General features: G+C 44.6%; 1 protein-coding gene across 1 annotated transcript; it reads right to left on the reverse strand.

Moving 5' to 3' along the window:
- Window positions 1-2,129: 2,129 nt before the first annotated feature.
- LOC311122913 (uncharacterized protein) lies at window positions 2,130-17,582 on the reverse strand (the record flags this gene model as incomplete). Its single annotated transcript, XM_084197216.1, has 5 exons — window positions 16,940-17,582; window positions 12,647-12,744; window positions 12,328-12,511; window positions 7,402-7,471; window positions 2,130-2,331 (listed from the first exon to the last, which is right to left on the reverse strand). The coding sequence occupies exons 1-5, from the start codon at window positions 17,328-17,330 to the stop codon at window positions 2,130-2,132; spliced, it is 945 nt and encodes a 314-aa protein (XP_084053342.1). The 5' UTR covers window positions 17,331-17,582.
- Window positions 17,583-17,908: the final 326 nt, after the last annotated feature.

Genomic DNA, 17,908 nt, shown 5'->3' on the forward strand with positions numbered 1-17,908 from the left:
GACAGCGCTACAGGGAGACAGGACGGACAGCTGATCGTCCTCGCAGTGGCAGACCACGTGTAACAACACCTGCACAGGATCGGTACATCCGAACATCACACCTGCGGGACAGGTACAGGATTGCAACAACAACTGCCCGAGTTACACCAGGAACGCACAATCCCTCCATCAGTGCTCAGACTGTCCGCAATAGGCTGAGAGAGGCTGGACTGAGGGCTTGTAGGCCTGTTGTAAGGCAGGTCCTCACCAGACATCACCGGCAAAAAGTGCTCTTCACTGACGAGTCGCGGTTTTGTCTCACCAGGGGGGATGGTTGGATTCACGTTTATCGTCGAAGGAATGAGCGTTACACCGAGGCCTGTATTCTGGAACGGGATCGGTTTGGAGGTGAAGGGTCCGTCCGTCATGCTCTGGGGCGGTGTGTCACAGCATGATCGGACTGAGCTTGTTGTCATTGCAGGCAATCTCAATGCTGTGCGTTACAGGGAAGACATCCTCCTCCCTCATGTGGTACCCTTCCTGCAGGCTCATCCTGACATGACCCTCCAGCATGACAATGCCAACAGCCATACTGGTCGTTCTGTGCGTGATTTCCTGCAAGACAGGAATGTCAGTGTTCTGCCATGGCCAGAGAAGAGCCCGGATCTCAATCCAATTGAGCATGTCTGGGACCTGTTGGATCGGAGGGTGAGGGCTAGGGCCATTCCTCCCAGAAATGTCCGGGAACTTGCAGGTGCCTTGGTGGAAGAGTGGGGAACATTTCACAGCAAGAACTGGCAAATCTGGTTCAGTCCATGAGGAGGAGATGCACTGCAGTACTTCATGTAGCTGGTGACCACACCAGATACTGACTGTTACTTGATTTTGACCCCTCCTTTGTTCAGGGACACATTATTCCATTTCTGTTAGTCACATGTCTGTGGAACTTGTTAAGTTTATGTCTCAGTTGTTGAATATTGTTAAGATTGCTGAAAATAAACGCAGTTGACAGTGAGAGGACATTTCTTTTTTTGCTGAGTTTATATTGTGATCACTACATCAAATGGATTTGGATACTGTTTAAAAGCAAATTTCTGCAGCATTAGTAAGGGTGTGATCAATACATGTTGATGATTTCATTCCTGTGCTGTTTTTAACTACCCTGGTAGGTTGACTGATAATCTGAACCAGGTTGTAGGCACTAGTTACAGTTTGAAGCTTTTTTCTTGAATGGGCAGCTTGATGAAAGCCAGCCAATATTTAAATCACCCTGAAAATATACCTCTCTGTTGATATCACATACATTATCAAGCATTTCACACGTTATCCAGATTACTGACTGTTAGCACTTGGTGGTTTATAGCAGCTTCCCACCAGAATGGGCTTCAGGTGAGGCAGATGAACCTGTAGCCATATTACTTCAACAGTATTTAACATGAGATCCTCTCTAATCTTTACAGGAATGTGGTTCTGAATATAAAACGGCAACACCCCCCCCCCCCCCCCCCCCCCCCAATTGGCATTCCGGTCTCTTCTGAAGATATTGTAACCATGTATTACTACCACTGTATCATCAAAAGGTATTATCGAAGTGCGTTTCAGAGATAGTCAGTACATGAATGTTGTCGGCAAGTTATCAATTTCATTAACCTTGTTTCTTTAGGCTATATACGTTATTGTGGGCTATTTTAGCACTTTTCTGGGATTCTTGATTGTTTTTTAACGATGGTACAGGGCCTGAAATAATCGGCTGCTTTTTTGTTCAGCAGTTCCGAGCTAAGCCCCCCCCTAATGTTGTTTGCCCCCACATGGACGGTAGGAAGGAAGCAGCCTTGTGCTCCGTGATTCCATTTTGGTTTCTGCCTTTTGGGAACTGAGATGTTTCTCACCATAGAGCAGCTGATGATGTCAGCTGGTGAAAAGGCCTGGGAAGTCCGGAACATCTCTTCGCCTCGAGGGTGCCGGAGTCTCACAGACACCATCATGGCCGATGAGGGGGGGGGGGGAGCTTGGAAGATCTGAACCCGAGGTAGGATCCCCCTGGGTGGGAAACAGGGTAGAGGGCGATGGTGCAGCAACCTCCGAGGCCAGGGGGGGGGCGAAGCGGTTTGATGTCTGGATTGGGCTTCCCAAAGCTAAAGAAGCCCTATTCACCACTGCCTTCCATTAGGCTTACGGCGGGTGACGTGTTTCCATTGCTGGATAGCGGGATTGGAGCCTGTGGCATCCGCTAGGTCCTCTAGAAGCATCGGTCCTGTTCCATTTTCTACAGGCGGGGGGGGAGACTTCCCCGGGGAGATGTTCCATTTTCTACAGGCGGGGGGAGACTTCCCCGGGGAGATGTTCCATTTTCTACAGGCGGGGGAGACTTCCCCGGGGAGATGTCCCTGTGAAGCCAGTTAGTCAGAGTGGTGACAGGGCGGTGATTCTCTCACCGTAGCGGAACCATGTCCAGCCTGAGTTCTAGAGAAGATAGGCAGCTCACCGTAGCGGAACCATGTCCAGCCTGAGTTCTAGAGAAGATAGGCAGCCGTAGTTTCTCCCTCTCACCGTAGCGGAACCATGTCCAGCCTGAGTTCTAGAGAAGATAGGCAGCCGTAGTTTCTCCCTCTCACCGTAGCGGAACCATGTCCAGCCTGAGTTCTAGAGAAGATAGGCAGCCGTAGTTTCTCCCTCTCACCGTAGCGGAACCATGTCCAGCCTGAGTTCTAGAGAAGATAGGCAGCCGTAGTTTCTCCCTCTCACCGTAGCGGAACCATGTCCAGCCTGAGTTCTAGAGAAGATAGGCAGCCGTAGTTTCTCCAGCAAATTGTGCAACGCTGAGATTTTACATTTTACATTTTAGTCATTTAGCAGACGCTCTTATCCAGAGCGAATTACAGTTAGTGAGTGCATTCATTTTTTCATACTGCCCGGCAGGGATGGTTGGTAGAGCATGATGTTTGCAACGCCAGGGTTGTGGGTTCGATTCCCACGAAAAAATTAAAATAATAATGTATGCACTCACTAACTGTAAGTCGCTCTGGATAAGAGCGTCTGCTAAATGACATAAATGTATATGTAAAAGCTAAACGTGTCGCGGAATCTGTGCAAAAACAAGCAGTCTATACTGCTCCTACATGGTGTAAAAATACATCATGTAGATGTATATAATGAACAGACTAGTATAAAGTGAACGTCCACTATAGAGTAATACAGTAAAAATATGTTGCATTAATCAAATCCTTTTTACAATCTGCACCTGTGTTTTCTCTGACAGAATAATACTGATAGGAACATTCATGAGGTAGTGAATGTTTTTCATGTCAACTTTTTTAACAACAATTTTGGTATCAGAACAACGTCATCACATTTTCAAACACGTTTAGCTCAATGATTACTACACGACTTAACTCAACGAAACAGTGACTAAATTCAAGAAGTTTCAAGGTTAGAATCATGAAATGCGCATTCTATTTATCTAAAAATAATTTACATTTTGAAATACCAATATCCAAATCATATAATAAACATAGCTGGGTAAATCTCTTTCCACAGTCGGAGCAGTGCCTGTGTGTGTTCTCTCATGCGTTTTCAGATTCGCTAAACTGGTAAAACGCTTTCCACACTGGGAGCATTGATTATGGCTTCTCTCCTGTGTGTGTCATCTCATGCATTATTAGGTTCCCTAAATAGGGAAAACGCTTTCCACACAGCGAGCATTGGAATGGTTGTTCTCCTGTGTGTATTCTCTCATGATCTTTCAGATGTGATGACTGAATAAATCATTTTCCACACTGAGAGAATTGGAAAGGCCTCTCTACTAAGTGTGTTCGCTCATGTGATTTCAGGTCCCCTGATGAGAAAAATTCATTTTCACACTGGGAACATTGATATGGCTTCTCTCCAGTGTGTGTTCTTTCATGCGCTTTTAGATGCCCTGAGTATCTGAAATCTTTTCCACACTGGGAACATTGATATGGCTTCTCTCCAGTGTGTGTCATCTCATGCACTTTTAGATGCCCTGAGTGCCTAAAACCTTTTCCACACTGGGAGCAGTGATGAGGCTTCTCTCCTGTATGTGTCCTCTCATGCATTTTCAGGTTTCCTGAGTGTGTAAAATTCTTTCCACACTGGGAGCAGTGATGAGGCTTCTCCCCTGTGTGTGTCATCTTATGCGTTTTCAAGTTCCCTAACTGGGTAAAACATTTTCCACACTGGGAGCAGTGGAAAGGCTTCTCTCCTGTGTGTGTCACCTCATGAATTTTCAGGTTCCCTAAATAGGTAAAACTCTTTACACATAGGGAGCAATGATGAGGCTTCTCCCCTGTGTGCGTTCTCTTATGTTCTTTCAAGTGCCCTAACCGGATAAATCTCTTTCCACACTGGGAGCAGCTGTGTGGTCTTGCTGGTTTGATCGTCTCTGGATCTGGTTCCCCTGAAGGACTCTTCCCGCTGTCAGAGTGAGAGTCTGGTCTCTCTCCTGCTAAAGACAAACAGAGTATTTGGTTAAACAGAGAGACCTGAATGAAACCTACAAGGTTTAATCTAGACTAGATCCCTCAATAAAATGCATCATCTTCAAGACCCTGGTGCTTGGTTCTGGAGCAGCAAGGGGAACTTCTCCTCCCTTCCTTCAGGCTATGCTGGATGCAAGAGATCAGCTGAACAACTTCTATATTTAAGAGTTTTATTAAACCAAGATGTGCACAAGGAGACTGCAGAGAGACTGAAATGACTCTTCTGCAAGGTTTGTAACAATGTGCCACCCTCCTGAGGGGAGGGCAGACCTAAATACTCTGGCCTTCACTGTTCGTTGTTTCATCCTTCCCTGCCCTGGGTCAAAACATTAAATCAAGGCTGCCTTGGGGGTTGAATAGACTATACATTTGAATCACTTCTGGACACCCATGGCCGATTGACCAATCACTAAGACCTGCTTTATGGTGACCTCTGTCCTTAAGAGAGGGTACCTGGAGGTCAGATTCCAATAATGATCAGAATAGCGTTCTTAACAACCCAACCCAAGCACTCCGTTCTGCTACGTCTGGTCTCTTGGCCCTCCCAACCCTACAGGAGGGCAGCTCCCGCTCAGCCCAGTCAAAGCTCTTCTCTGTCCTGGCACCCTAATGGTGGAACAAGCTTCCCCTATATTAATGTCAGAACAGCGGAGTCCCTACCCATCTTCTGAAAACATCTGAAACCCTACCTCTTTAAAGAGTATCTTAAATAAATCCCATGTTGCCCTCTCTCCTACTTACACCGACTTTGTTGATAACAACTTTGTTGAGGGAAAATGTACTTGCTGCAATTGTGATATGTTGTTGTCTCACCTAGCTATCTGACTATGAACGCACTAATGTAAATCGCTCTGGATTAGAGCATCTGCTCACAGAGTGCGTCATCACAGTGTGGCTGTAGTGTTTAAGTGATAATGCCAGAGAAGCCAGTGTTAGAAGGTTATATATTGGTAGAGGTGTTCTGTCTCGGGCCGGCAAACCGTGCCAATATATCCTCCAAAACACCGGCTTCGAGGGCATTATCACTTTTATACAACGGGTTACCAACATGTTCAAATAATGATTAACATATTTTCCTTAAAATCTCTTATTTTAATGAATCACAAAAATGGATCTGTATTTTCAAGTGTTGTGGTGGCAGCATCATGTTATGGGTATGCTTGTCACCGGCAGGGACTGGGGAGTTTGTCAGGATCAAAATAAATATGAAAGGAGTAAAGCCCAGGTAAAAAGTTAGAAGAAAATCTGCCTCAGTCTTCTGAAAACCCTGAGATAGAAAAATATAACTATATCATTATCATTGATGGGAAAGAGCTCTCAAGGTAAGAATTTCACTGTACTGTTGTATCCCTGTTGTATCCCTAAGGACCTACTGTAATAACACCATTGTGCAAGTCCACACATGATTGTCCAAAGATATAGAGTGAGTTCCAAAGGTATCGGGATAGTGACCAGTGTTATCCCATTGTTTGTGTGTTTTGGCTCTGTACTCCAGCACTTTTGGATTTGAAATTATACAACGACTATCAGGTTAAAGTGCAGACTGTCAGCTTTAATTTGAGGGTATTTTCATCCATATCGGGTGAACCGATATGAAATTACAGCACTTTTTGTACATAGTCTCCCCACTTTAGGAGACCAGAAGTATTGGGACAAATTCACTTATTTATGCATTAAAGTAGTCAAAAGATAAGTATTTCTTCCCCAATTCATAAACACAATGACTACATCAAACCTGTGACTCTCCAAACTTGTTGGATGCATTTGCTGTTTGTTTTGGTTGTATTTCAGATTATATTGTGCGCAATAGAAATTAATGGTAAACAATGTATTGTGTTATTTTTGAGTCCCTTTTATTGTAAATAAAGAATAGAATATGTTTGTAAACACTTCTACATTAATGATTACGGATAGTCCTGAATGAATCGTGATGAATGATTAGTGAGAAAGTTAGACGCACAAATATCACACCCCCAAGACATGCTAACCTCTCCCCATTACAATAACAGGGGATGTTAGCATTTTATATCACACCCCCAAGACATGCTAACCTTTCACCATTATAATAACAGGGGATGTTAGCATTTTATATCACACCCCCAAGACATGCTAACCTCTCACCATTACAATAACAGGGGAAGTTAGCATTTTTATTTATTTATTTATTTATTTTTTTTGGGGGGGGGGAAATAATTGTCCATAGGGACAGCAGCAGGGGGGGGGGGGTGGTAAGAAAGTATTTTCACACTGGGAGCATTGATAAGGCTTCTCCTTCCCTGCATGTATTCTCTCATGCTCTTTCAGGCACTTTAACGTAACAAAACCCTTTCCACACTAGGAGCAGAGGTGAGGCATCTCTTCTGTGTGTATCCACTCATGTGTTTTGAGGTTACATAAGTAGGTAAAACTCTTTCCACACAGGGAGCAGTGGAAAGGCTTCTCTCCTTTGTGTATTCTCTTATGTTTTTTCAGGTTCCCTAACTCAGTAAAACTCTTTCCACACTGGGAGCAGTGGAAAGGCTTCTCTCCTGTGTGTGTTCTCTCGTGTCTTTCCAGGTTCCCTAAACGGGTAAAACTCTTTCCACAATGGGAGCAGTGGAAGGGCTTTTCTCCTGTGTGTCTTCTCTCATGTTCTTTCAGGCTCCCTAACTGGGTAAAACCCTTTCCACAATCATAGCAGAGGTGAGGCTTCTCTCCTGTGTGCCTTCTCTCATGTGTTTTCAGGTGCCATAACCGGGTAAAACTCTTTCCACACTGGGCACAGTGGAAAGGCTTTTCTCCTGTGTGTGTCCTCTCATGTCTTTTCAGGCTACATAAACGGGTAAAACTCTTTCCACACTGGGAGCAGTGGCAAGTCTCCTCTCCTGCGTGTATTCCTTCATGCCTTTTCAGGGACCCTAACCAGAAAAATCTCTTTCCACACTGGGAGCAGTGGTGTCGTGTTGCTGGTTTGGACGTATCTGGCTCTGGTCCCTCCGAGTCTGGTCTTTCTCCTGCCAAAGACAGTGTTTATTTAAAGAGAGACCTGATTGAAACTGCCACATGATACAACTGTCTTGCTATGAGGTTTAATCCAAATCAGATCCTTCAATAACCTGAGGCCATTATTATTATTATTTTTTCATCATTTAAAAACAATCTTTGTGTGATAAAAGAGCTTCAACAATATTGTTCTCATGGAATGTCATGTTTTGAGCAGAGCACTATAATAATAGTATGTGGACACCTGCTCATCCAACATCTCATTCTAAAATCATGAGCGTTAATATGGAGTTGGTCCCCCCTTTGCTGCTATAACAGCCTCCACTCTTCTGGGAAGGCTTTCCACTAGATGTTGGAACATTGCTGTGGGGACTTGCTTCCAGTCAGCCACAAGAGCATTAGTGAGGTCGGGCACTGATGTTGGGCGATTAGGCCTGACTCGCAGTCGGCGTTCTAATTCATCCCAAAGGTGTTCGATGGGGTTGAATAATGACTGCTGCTGTTGATTTATCCACTGGTTTAGTGAATAATGACTGCTGCTGTTGATTTATCCACTGGTTTAGTGAATAATGACTGCTGCTGTTGATTTATCCACTGGTTTAGTGAATAATGACTGCTGCTGTTGATTTATCCACTGGTTTAGTGAATAATGACTGCTGCTGTTGATTTATCCACTGGTTTAGTGAATAATGACTGCTGCTGTTGATTTATCCACTGGTTTAGTGAATAATGACTGCTGCTGTTGATTTATCCACTGGTTTAGTGAATAATGACTGCTGCTGTTGATTTATCCACTGGTTTAGTGAATAATGACTGCTGCTGTTGATTTATCCACTGGTTTGGTGAATAATGACTGCTGCTGTTGATTTATCCACTGGTTTGGTGAATAATGACTGCTGCTGTTGATTTATCCACTGGTTTGGTGAATAATGACTGCTGCTGTTGATTTATCCACTGGTTTGGTGAATAATGACTGCTGCTGTTGATTTATCCACTGGTTTGGTGAATAATGACTGCTGCTGTTGATTTATCCACTGGTTTAGTGAATAATGACTGCTGCTGTTGATTTATCCACTGGTTTAGTGAATAATGACTGCTGCTGTTGATTTATCCACTGGTTTAGTGAATAATGACTGCTGTTTTTGCAATCTCGTCTTGAGCCCTCTCATCTTCCCAGACCACACACACTGCTACCAAGAGGGACAATCACGTTTGAATTTGCGCTTGTGCATTGTGGTGAACCGCATATCAAGCACACACAATTGCCTGATGCTCTGATTGGATGCTTTGATTGGATGCTTTGATTGGATGCTCTGATTGGATGCTTTGATTGGATGCTTTGATTGGATGCTCTGATTGGATGGTAGTCGGGAGCTTTCAGTGTCAGATTGTTGTGAGATTTGTTTTGCGGTGGGAAAACGTGAAAAATTATGTACCTGCAATCGACCTGTTGGAGACCTCTGCTGTAGAGTATATTATATTCAACAATATATAGAAACATTTGCCAAACTAATATTATTATCTATATATTATTTTTCTGTATTCATAAGTTCATGTAAGAAAATTGCTATTGAAATTAAAATACTGCTCATACAGATCAAGTGGTAAAGATTCATATGACCCATTGTTGCTTTGTAGCATCTAATGATGAAACATTATGGAGTCTTAAAGGAGGACTGTAGCATCTAATGATGAAACATTATGGAGTCTTAAAGGAGGACTGTAGCATCTAATGATGAAACATTATGGAGTCTTAAAGGAGGACTATAACATCTAATGATGAAACATTATGGAGTCTTAAAGGAGGACTGTAGCATCTAATGATGAAACATTATGGAGTCTTGAAGGAGGACTGTAGCATCTAATGATGTAACATTATAGAGTCTTAAAGGAGGACTGTAGCATCTAATGATGAAACATTATGGAGTCTTAAAGGAGGACTGTAGCATCTAATGATGAAACATTATGGAGTCTTAAAGGAGGACTGTAGCATCTAATGATGAAACATTATGGAGTCTTAAAGGAGGACTGTAGCATCTAATGATGTAACATTATAGAGTCTTAAAGGAGGACTGTAGCATCTAATGATGTAACATTATGGAGTCTTAAAGGAGGACTGTAGCATCTAATGATGAAACATTATGGAGTCTTAAAGGAGGACTGTAGCATCTAATGATGAAACATTATGGAGTCTTAAAGGAGGACTGTAGCATCTAATGATGAAACATTATGGAGTCTTAAAGGAGGACTGTAGCATCTAATGATGAAACATTATGGAGTCTTAAAGGAGGACTGTAGCATCTAATGATGAAACATTATGGAGTCTTAAAGGAGGACTGTAGCATCTAATGATGAAACATTATGGAGTCTTAAAGGAGGACTGTAGCATCTAATGATGAAACATTATGGAGTCTTAAAGGAGGACTGTAGCATCTAATGATGAAACATTATGGAGTCTTATGCCTCCTTGCATGACCTAGAGCAGTGTTTCCCAACTCCAGTCCCCAGTCCCCCCAACAGCCCAACTCCAGTCCCCCCAACAGCCCAACTCCAGTCCCCCAACAGCCCAACTCCAGTCCCCAGTCCCCCCAACAGCCCAACTCCAGTCCCCAGTCCCCCCAACAGCCCAACTCCAGTCCCCCCAACAGCCCAACTCCAGTCCCCCCAACAGCCCAACTCCAGTCCCCCAACAGCCCAACTCCAGTCCCCAGTCCCCCCAACAGCCCAACTCCAGTCCCCCCAACAGCCCAACTCCAGTCCCCCAACAGCCCAACTCCAGTCCCCAGTCCCCCCAACAGCCCAACTCCAGTCCCCCAACAGCCCAACTCCAGTCCCCAGTCCCCCCAACAGCCCAACTCCAGTCCCCCAACAGCCCAACTCCAGTCCCCCAACAGCCCAACTCCAGTCCCCAGTCCCCCCAACAGCCCAACTCCAGTCCCCCCAACAGCCCAACTCCAGTCCCCCCAACAGCCCAACTCCAGTCCCCCAACAGCCCAACTCCAGTCCCCAGTCCCCCCAACAGCCCAACCCCAGTCCCCCCAACAGCCCAACCCCAGTCCCCCCAACAGCCCAACTCCAGTCCCCCCAACAGCCCAACTCCAGTCCACCAACAGCCCAACTCCAGTCCCCCCAACAGCCCAACTCCAGTCCACCAACAGCCCAACTCCAGTCCACCAACAGCCCAACTCCAGTCCCCCCAACAGCCCAACTCCAGTCCCCCCAACAGCCCAACTCCAGTCCCCCCAACAGCCCAACTCCAGTCCACCAACAGCCCAACTCCAGTCCCCCAACAGCCCAACTCCAGTCCCCAGTCCCCCCAACAGCCCAACTCCAGTCCCCCAACAGCCCAACTCCAGTCCCCAGTCCCCCCAACAGCCCAACTCCAGTCCCCCCAACAGCCCAACTCCAGTCCCCCAACAGCCCAACTCCAGTCCCCAGTCCCCCCAACAGCCCAACTCCAGTCCCCCCAACAGCCCAACTCCAGTCCCCCAACAGCCCAACTCCAGTCCCCAGTCCCCCCAACAGCCCAACTCCAGTCCCCCCAACAGCCCAACTCCAGTCCCCCAACAGCCCAACTCCAGTCCCCAGTCCCCCCAACAGCCCAACTCCAGTCCCCCCAACAGCCCAACTCCAGTCCACCAACAGCCCAACTCCAGTCCCCCAACAGCCCAACTCCAGTCCCCCCACAGCCCAACTCCAGTCCTCCCAACAGCCCAACTCCAGTCCCCCAACAGCCCAACTCCAGTCCCCAGTCCCCCCAACAGCCCAACTCCAGTCCCCCCAACAGCCCAACTCCAGTCCACCAACAGCCCAACTCCAGTCCCCCAACAGCCCAACTCCAGTCCCCCCACAGCCCAACTCCAGTCCTCCCAACAGCCCAACTCCAGTCCCCCCACAGCCCAACTCCAGTCCTCCCAACAGCCCAACTCCAGTCCTCCCAACAGCCCAACTCCAGTCCCCCCAACAGCCCAACTCCAGTCCTCCCAACAGCCCAACTCCAGTCCTCCCAACAGCCCAACTCCAGTCCACCAACAGTCCACATTTTTGTTGTAGCCCCAAACAAACTCCCCTGACTTAACTCATTGAGGGCTTGATGATTAGTTGACCAGTTGAATCATGTGTGCTTGTCCAGGTTACAATACAAATGTGTGGTGTTGGGGGGTACTGGAGGACTGGAGATGGGAACCACTAACATAGAGAACTAAAATCACTTGGAGCGCTGATGTCCCTAACCCATGAAACACACATTAGAATTCCCATTTAAATCAATATTTCTGGTAGTAATTCTAATTGTTAATATCTTCCTAGCCACGTGCTAGAGATCTACAGACCAGTTTCGTGGTTCCCTCTCCTTTGTTCTCCACTCTACGGAAATTACTTTTAACAAAAAGCGTCTCGCAAGTAGTTTTATAACGGCCCGCGACTTGGTTTTACGAATGTAAAATGCGGACGCGCGAACTAGCGATATAAATAAATATTTTAAAAAACAGTTGAGCCAACAGTTTGGGCGATAACTTCTGAACGGATTGGGCTAGAAAGAAGCCGTTTCCTCTGTAGTAATGGGGCAAGCGTTCAGTGTGCTCAGTGTATTCTCTACGGCACTCAGAGGCTCCACTGCAGCAAAGTCTTCTGGGGGAGTTATTTTTCCCCAGGCGCTATAGTGCTCCCAAATTACAATTCCAGGTCGCACAGCAACGTATTTAGGAGCACATGTGACCACTGTGTAGCACTGTAGAGCCCTGCCAGATGAACTGCTATACAACACTGAATATAAACGTTTTGCAAATATGGATCAATTAATAAATATTGATCAATCAATGAACTGTAACAGAAGCAGATTGTAGTTTAATCCACCCATGGTTCTTACTTGATGACATTGGATCTGGATCTCCATCCTCTTCTCCTTCTCCTCCTCTCACAGTTCCACTCAGCCCCGTTGTTTTCCTGCAGTCCACCAGCCGCACAGACAACCTCTTCAGACCCAGCAGTAAGGTGCTACTGGGAGAGGTACGACACGGGGACTCTGGGAGGGAGGAAGGGCTAGCGTTGTCCTGGTAACCATAAAGAGGGGACACAGACACATATCATTATGGATGCTGATGTCACTGTTGTCATAAAGTGCTTTACAGAAACCCAGACCAGACACCGATAGAGCAAGCTGTATGCTAGACCAGACCAAGCTGTACCATCTGGTGTTCTGATCTGGAGAGACTCTTCTCTGCCTCGTCAGCATCAGGATGTTGTTGAGGCTCCCCAGTGGATCCATGATAGTCATGTCTCTCTCCTGTGTGAACGAGAACATCAAACAGATGGTAAACGTATGACCTATTGCAATCATTTGGTCTTAAAAGAGGCATATTCAGCGGGGTCTGAAATTATTGACACCCTTGATAAAGATGAGCAATAAAGACTGTATAAATAATTCAATACTGAGATACAGTATATTTTATGTTTAAAAAATTGGGAAATTATATTATTTTATGCTGATACAATTGCTCAGATAAAGAGATTTTGTTTAACAAGTAAAACGTTTTTTCTCTCAAAAAGGTAGGGTTCAAAATTATTGACACCCCTAAAGATTATTATATAAATAAAGTAGTTAAAATATTTAGTATTTGGTCCCATGTTCCTAGCACGCAATGATTACATCAAGCTTGTGACTCTTCAAAGTTGTTGGATGCATTTTTCTGTTTGTTTTGGTTGTGTTTCAGATTATTTTGTGTCCAATAGAAATGAATAGTAAATGATATATTGTGTCATTTTGGAGTCACTTTTATTATAAATAAGAATAGAACATGTTTCTAAAGACTTCTACATTAATGTGGCTGCTACCATGGTTACGGATAATCCTGAATCAATCGTGAATAATGATGAGTGAAAAAGTTACAGAGGGTCAATGATCATACCCCCAAGACATGTTAAACTCTGCAGTTATTGGTAAGGGTGAGAGGTAAGCATGTCTTACAAGAGGCATGAATATGTCTGAAAAGGGCCTAAAATGGCCACTTCCATCATGATTTTCTAAAATATTGTTTGTGATGCAAATGCCTATTATATTAAATGAAGTGCACTCTAATATAGACCACATGAAGAATTCAATAAATCTGATTTGTAATATGAATAAAAGCTTGCTAAAGTCCCTCCGTCAACCCTGTGTCTCTTCTAGGAAGATTCCAACCCACTTAATCCAAAAAGGTCTCCAAGTTTCACCATCATTAGTTATTTTGCTGCTTTGACAAAATCATTTCGGGAAAAGTATTATTTATAGTCATGTGATTAGTGATGCATTTACATCTGTCCCTCATTTTAAGGTAAACCCTGTTATACAAACAGTTGACCTCTTTAAAGAAATGTACCATTCCACCAAGTTAAATGATTTACAGCAGGCGACATCGTTTGGGTCTTCTGAACAGGAAGTAGGCTTAAGTCTTCTCTCTCTTTTTTTATAATTGTTTTATCATCTTTGACAGAGGTGGTCGAGCTCAACACGTCAACCCTGTTCGCTCAATTCATGTGATTCAACTTTCATTACGTGTGGAACGTATGTATAAACGCCATGTGGTCCCATGCTCTTCACCACGAGGAGTAATGGCCGATCTTCTCCTAAAACCTCAACCCTGTTATCGTCAAACCTGATAGAGGTCCAACAGTGACTTTATCAGTTTGACATTATGTGAATTTATTTGTACAAGGGATACTGAAACAATAAGAACATTTTGGATTTATCTGAAACATGCTTTTAAATACACTGAACAAAAATATAAAACGCAACAATTTCAAAGATTTCACTGAGTTACAGTTCACATAAGGAAATCAGTCAATTGAAATAAATTCATTAGGACCTAATCTATGGATTTCACATGACTGGGAATACAAATATGCATCTGTTGGTCACAGACACCTTGAAAAAAAAGGTAGGAGCGTGGATCAGAAAACCAGTCAGTATCTGGTGTGACCACCATTTGCCTCATGCAGCGCTACACATCTCCTTCGCATAGAGTTGATCAGGCTGTTGATTGTGGCCTGTGGAATGTTGTCGCACTCCTCTTCAATGGCTGTGTGCAGTTGATGGTTATTGACCGGAACTAGAACACGCTGTCGTGCACGTCGATCCAGAGCATCCCAAACATGCTCAATGGGTGATATGTCTGGTGAGTATGCACCAGACATTTCCCACGGGGGGCCAGTATGAAAAATAAAAAAATTAAATAATGTATGCACTCACTAACTTTAAGTCGCTCTGGATAAGAGCATCTGCTAAATGACTAAAATATAAATGTAAAAATATGCAGGCCATGGAAGAACTGGGACATTTTCAGCTTCCAGGAATTGTGTACAGATCCTTGCGACATGGGGCTGTGCATTATCATGCTGAAACATGAGGTGATGGCGGCGGATGAATGGCACAACAATTGTGTTCGTTGTCCGTAGCTTATGCCTGCCCATACCATAACCCCACCGCCACCATGGGGCATTCTGTCCACAACATTGACATCAGCAAACTGCTCGCCCACACGACGCCATACACACTGTCTACCATCTGCCCGGTTCAGTTGAAACCGGGATTGACCCATGAAGAGCACACTTCTCCAGCGTGCCAGTGGCCATTGAAGGTGAGCATTTTCTCACTGAAGTCGGTTACGATGCCGAACTGCAGTCAGATCAAGATCCTGGTGAGGATGACGAGCACGCAGATGAGCTTCCCTAAGACGGTTTCTGACAGATTATGCAGACATTATTTGGTTGTGCAAAACCCACAGTTTCATCAGCTGTCCAGGTAGCTGGTCTCAGACCGTCCCGCAGGTGAAGAAGCCAGATGTGGAGGTCCTGGACTGGCTACACGTGGTCTGGGGAGGTCCTGGACTGACTACACGTGGTCTGGGGAGGTCCTGGACTGACTACACGTGGTCTGGGGAGGTCCTGGACTGACTACACGTGGTCTGGGGAGGTCCTGGACTGACTACACGTGGTCTGGGGAGGTCCTGGACTGACTACACGTGGTCTGGGGAGGTCCTGGACTGGCTACACGTGGTCTGGGGAGGTCCTGGACTGACTACACGTGGTCTGGGGAGGTCCTGGACTGACTACACGTGGTCTGGGGAGGTCCTGGACTGACTACACGTGGTCTGGGGAGGTCCTGGACTGACTACACGTGGTCTGGGGAGGTCCTGGACTGACTACACGTGGTCTGGGGAGGTCCTGGACTGGCTACACGTGGTCTGGGGAGGTCCTGGACTGGCTACACGTGGTCTGCGGTTGTGAGGCCGGTTGGACATACTGCCAAATTCTCTAAAATGACGTTGGAAGCGGCTTATAGTAGAGAAATGAACATTTAGTTCTCTGGCAACAGCTCTAGTGAACATTCCTGCAGTCAGCATGCCAACTGCACACTCCCTCAAAACTTGAGACATCTGTGGCATTGTGTTGTGTGACAAAACTGCACATTTAAGAGTGGCCTTTTATTGTCCCCAACACAAGGTGCACCTGTGTAATGATCATGCTGTTTAATCAGCTTCTTGATATGCCACACCTATCAGGTGGATGGATTATATTGGCAAAGGAGAAATGCTCACTAACAGGGATGTAAACAAATTTGTTTACAAAATTGGAAAGAAATAAGCTTTTTGTGCGTATGGAAAATGTCTGGGATCATTTATTTCAGCTCATGAAACATGGGACCAACACTGTACATGTTGCATTTATATTTTTGTTCAGTGTAGCTAACCGTTCCTACACGATTCTCAAAATTCATGGTGACCAACAAAGTAAAGGAGATCTCCTTTAAGCTATATATCTTGGCAACAAAATGCTTACAACCATTGAAATATCTAAGTTTGATATTTTACCACACTGATTCTACAATTGAACGTCAGTATGTCATTAATCTCTTTATTTTACTACGAAAAATTTTCATATTGGGGGGGGGGGGGGGGGGTTATTTAGAATCATTAAAACGTATGCAAAACAAAATGTCTCAAATGTATTCGCTACATGTCTGTGTTTGATTTGATATAATGTGGATTTGTTTATTTATTTTTTTCCTCTTTGTAATTTCGTCTTTATGTCTCTGGCTGTTCTGTGTTTTGTATGTTACTGTTGTTTAATACATACATATATATATCAGCGTAACTCGGAAAGAGTAGCTGAAGTGTAGTTTCGTAGGATCGAGGCACAAATAACTATAATGATCTGTAACTGCTACAGTAAGTGTATATTTTCTATTTGAAGGATTATTTCTCGCTGATGAAAGATAAGGGATATATATGATTCGAAAGCCTTTTTGCAAGCGATCATTGACCTTTCTTAACGTTAAAATACAGCGTCGGGATTGTAGTTGACATGACGCAGTCGTGGGCGAAGGGAACTGTTGAGAACTGTAGGGGAGAAGACAGAATGCCGCCTAGAGTTATCAGGAGCTAACATTAGCCTCGTTCAACAACCACATAGTTTGTGCGCCTGTTTTAAAGACAAACACTCACTGGTGTTAATCAGATCTTCTGTCTGCTCCTCCATTCCTTCCTCCTCCTCCTTTTTCCCTCCGAAAACGTCCTCTTTCTCTTTTATTGAGATAGCGTCCTCTTCCTCTTTCACAATATAATAATAATGATCTTCTTCTTTCAATGTAATAGCCTCCTCTTCCTCCTTTATCATTATGAAAGGTTCTTCCTCTCCTTTCACTGTAACATCCTCTTCTTCTTTCAGTGTAATATCCTCCTCTTCCTCCTTTATCATTCTGAAAGCTTCTTCCTCTCCTTTTACTGTAACATCCTCCTCTTCTTCTTTCACGGCAATGTTCAGCCCCAGAGCTTCTTTCTCCGTCCAGCAGACCTTCTCTTCTGTAGCAGGGAGGGAGTAATTTAGTGAGCTCATGGTCGGGGATGTTAGCTAGCTAGTTAGCATTAGCCTTGTGCGGTATCAATTTAACAAATGTGCTAATTTAATTTACCAAGCAAATTACGTTTAAATTGACTGGTCGATACGTAAACAGAATTATGTTCAACACACTGAGATTAATATACATATTATTGGTCTAATTAGCTTCAATGTTTCGGTTTATATGTTCACTAGCAAGCTACCGGTTGAATCAGTAGCCTGTAGTTGCTGTTGAAGAAGCTTCCAGTCCCGTCCACTAGATAAAACGTCACGCAAGAAGCATCGTCTGAAAGACTCACATCGCCATCTGTTGACTGGAGTGGTTAACGCAGATTGTGAAAATATCCATTACATTGTTTATTCTGTCAAACAATGTCATAAGAGTGTCATTTAAAAACAACCAGATGCTATGTTCTCTTACTTCTTACAGCCAATACTTTCCTCCAGGGCTGACCTGCCCATTAGGCGACAGATTGAGAAGGGCAGCATTTTTCGAGCTAAATTGACCAAGACGCACCGCCAACAACACATAATAACACCTCACATAATTCTGCCCCAAAATAATGAAAACGTCT

This window comes from Coregonus lavaretus, assembly GCF_964263955.1.
Source record: "Coregonus lavaretus genome assembly, contig: HAP1_SCAFFOLD_102, whole genome shotgun sequence".
Lineage (NCBI taxonomy): Eukaryota > Metazoa > Chordata > Actinopteri > Salmoniformes > Salmonidae > Coregonus > Coregonus lavaretus.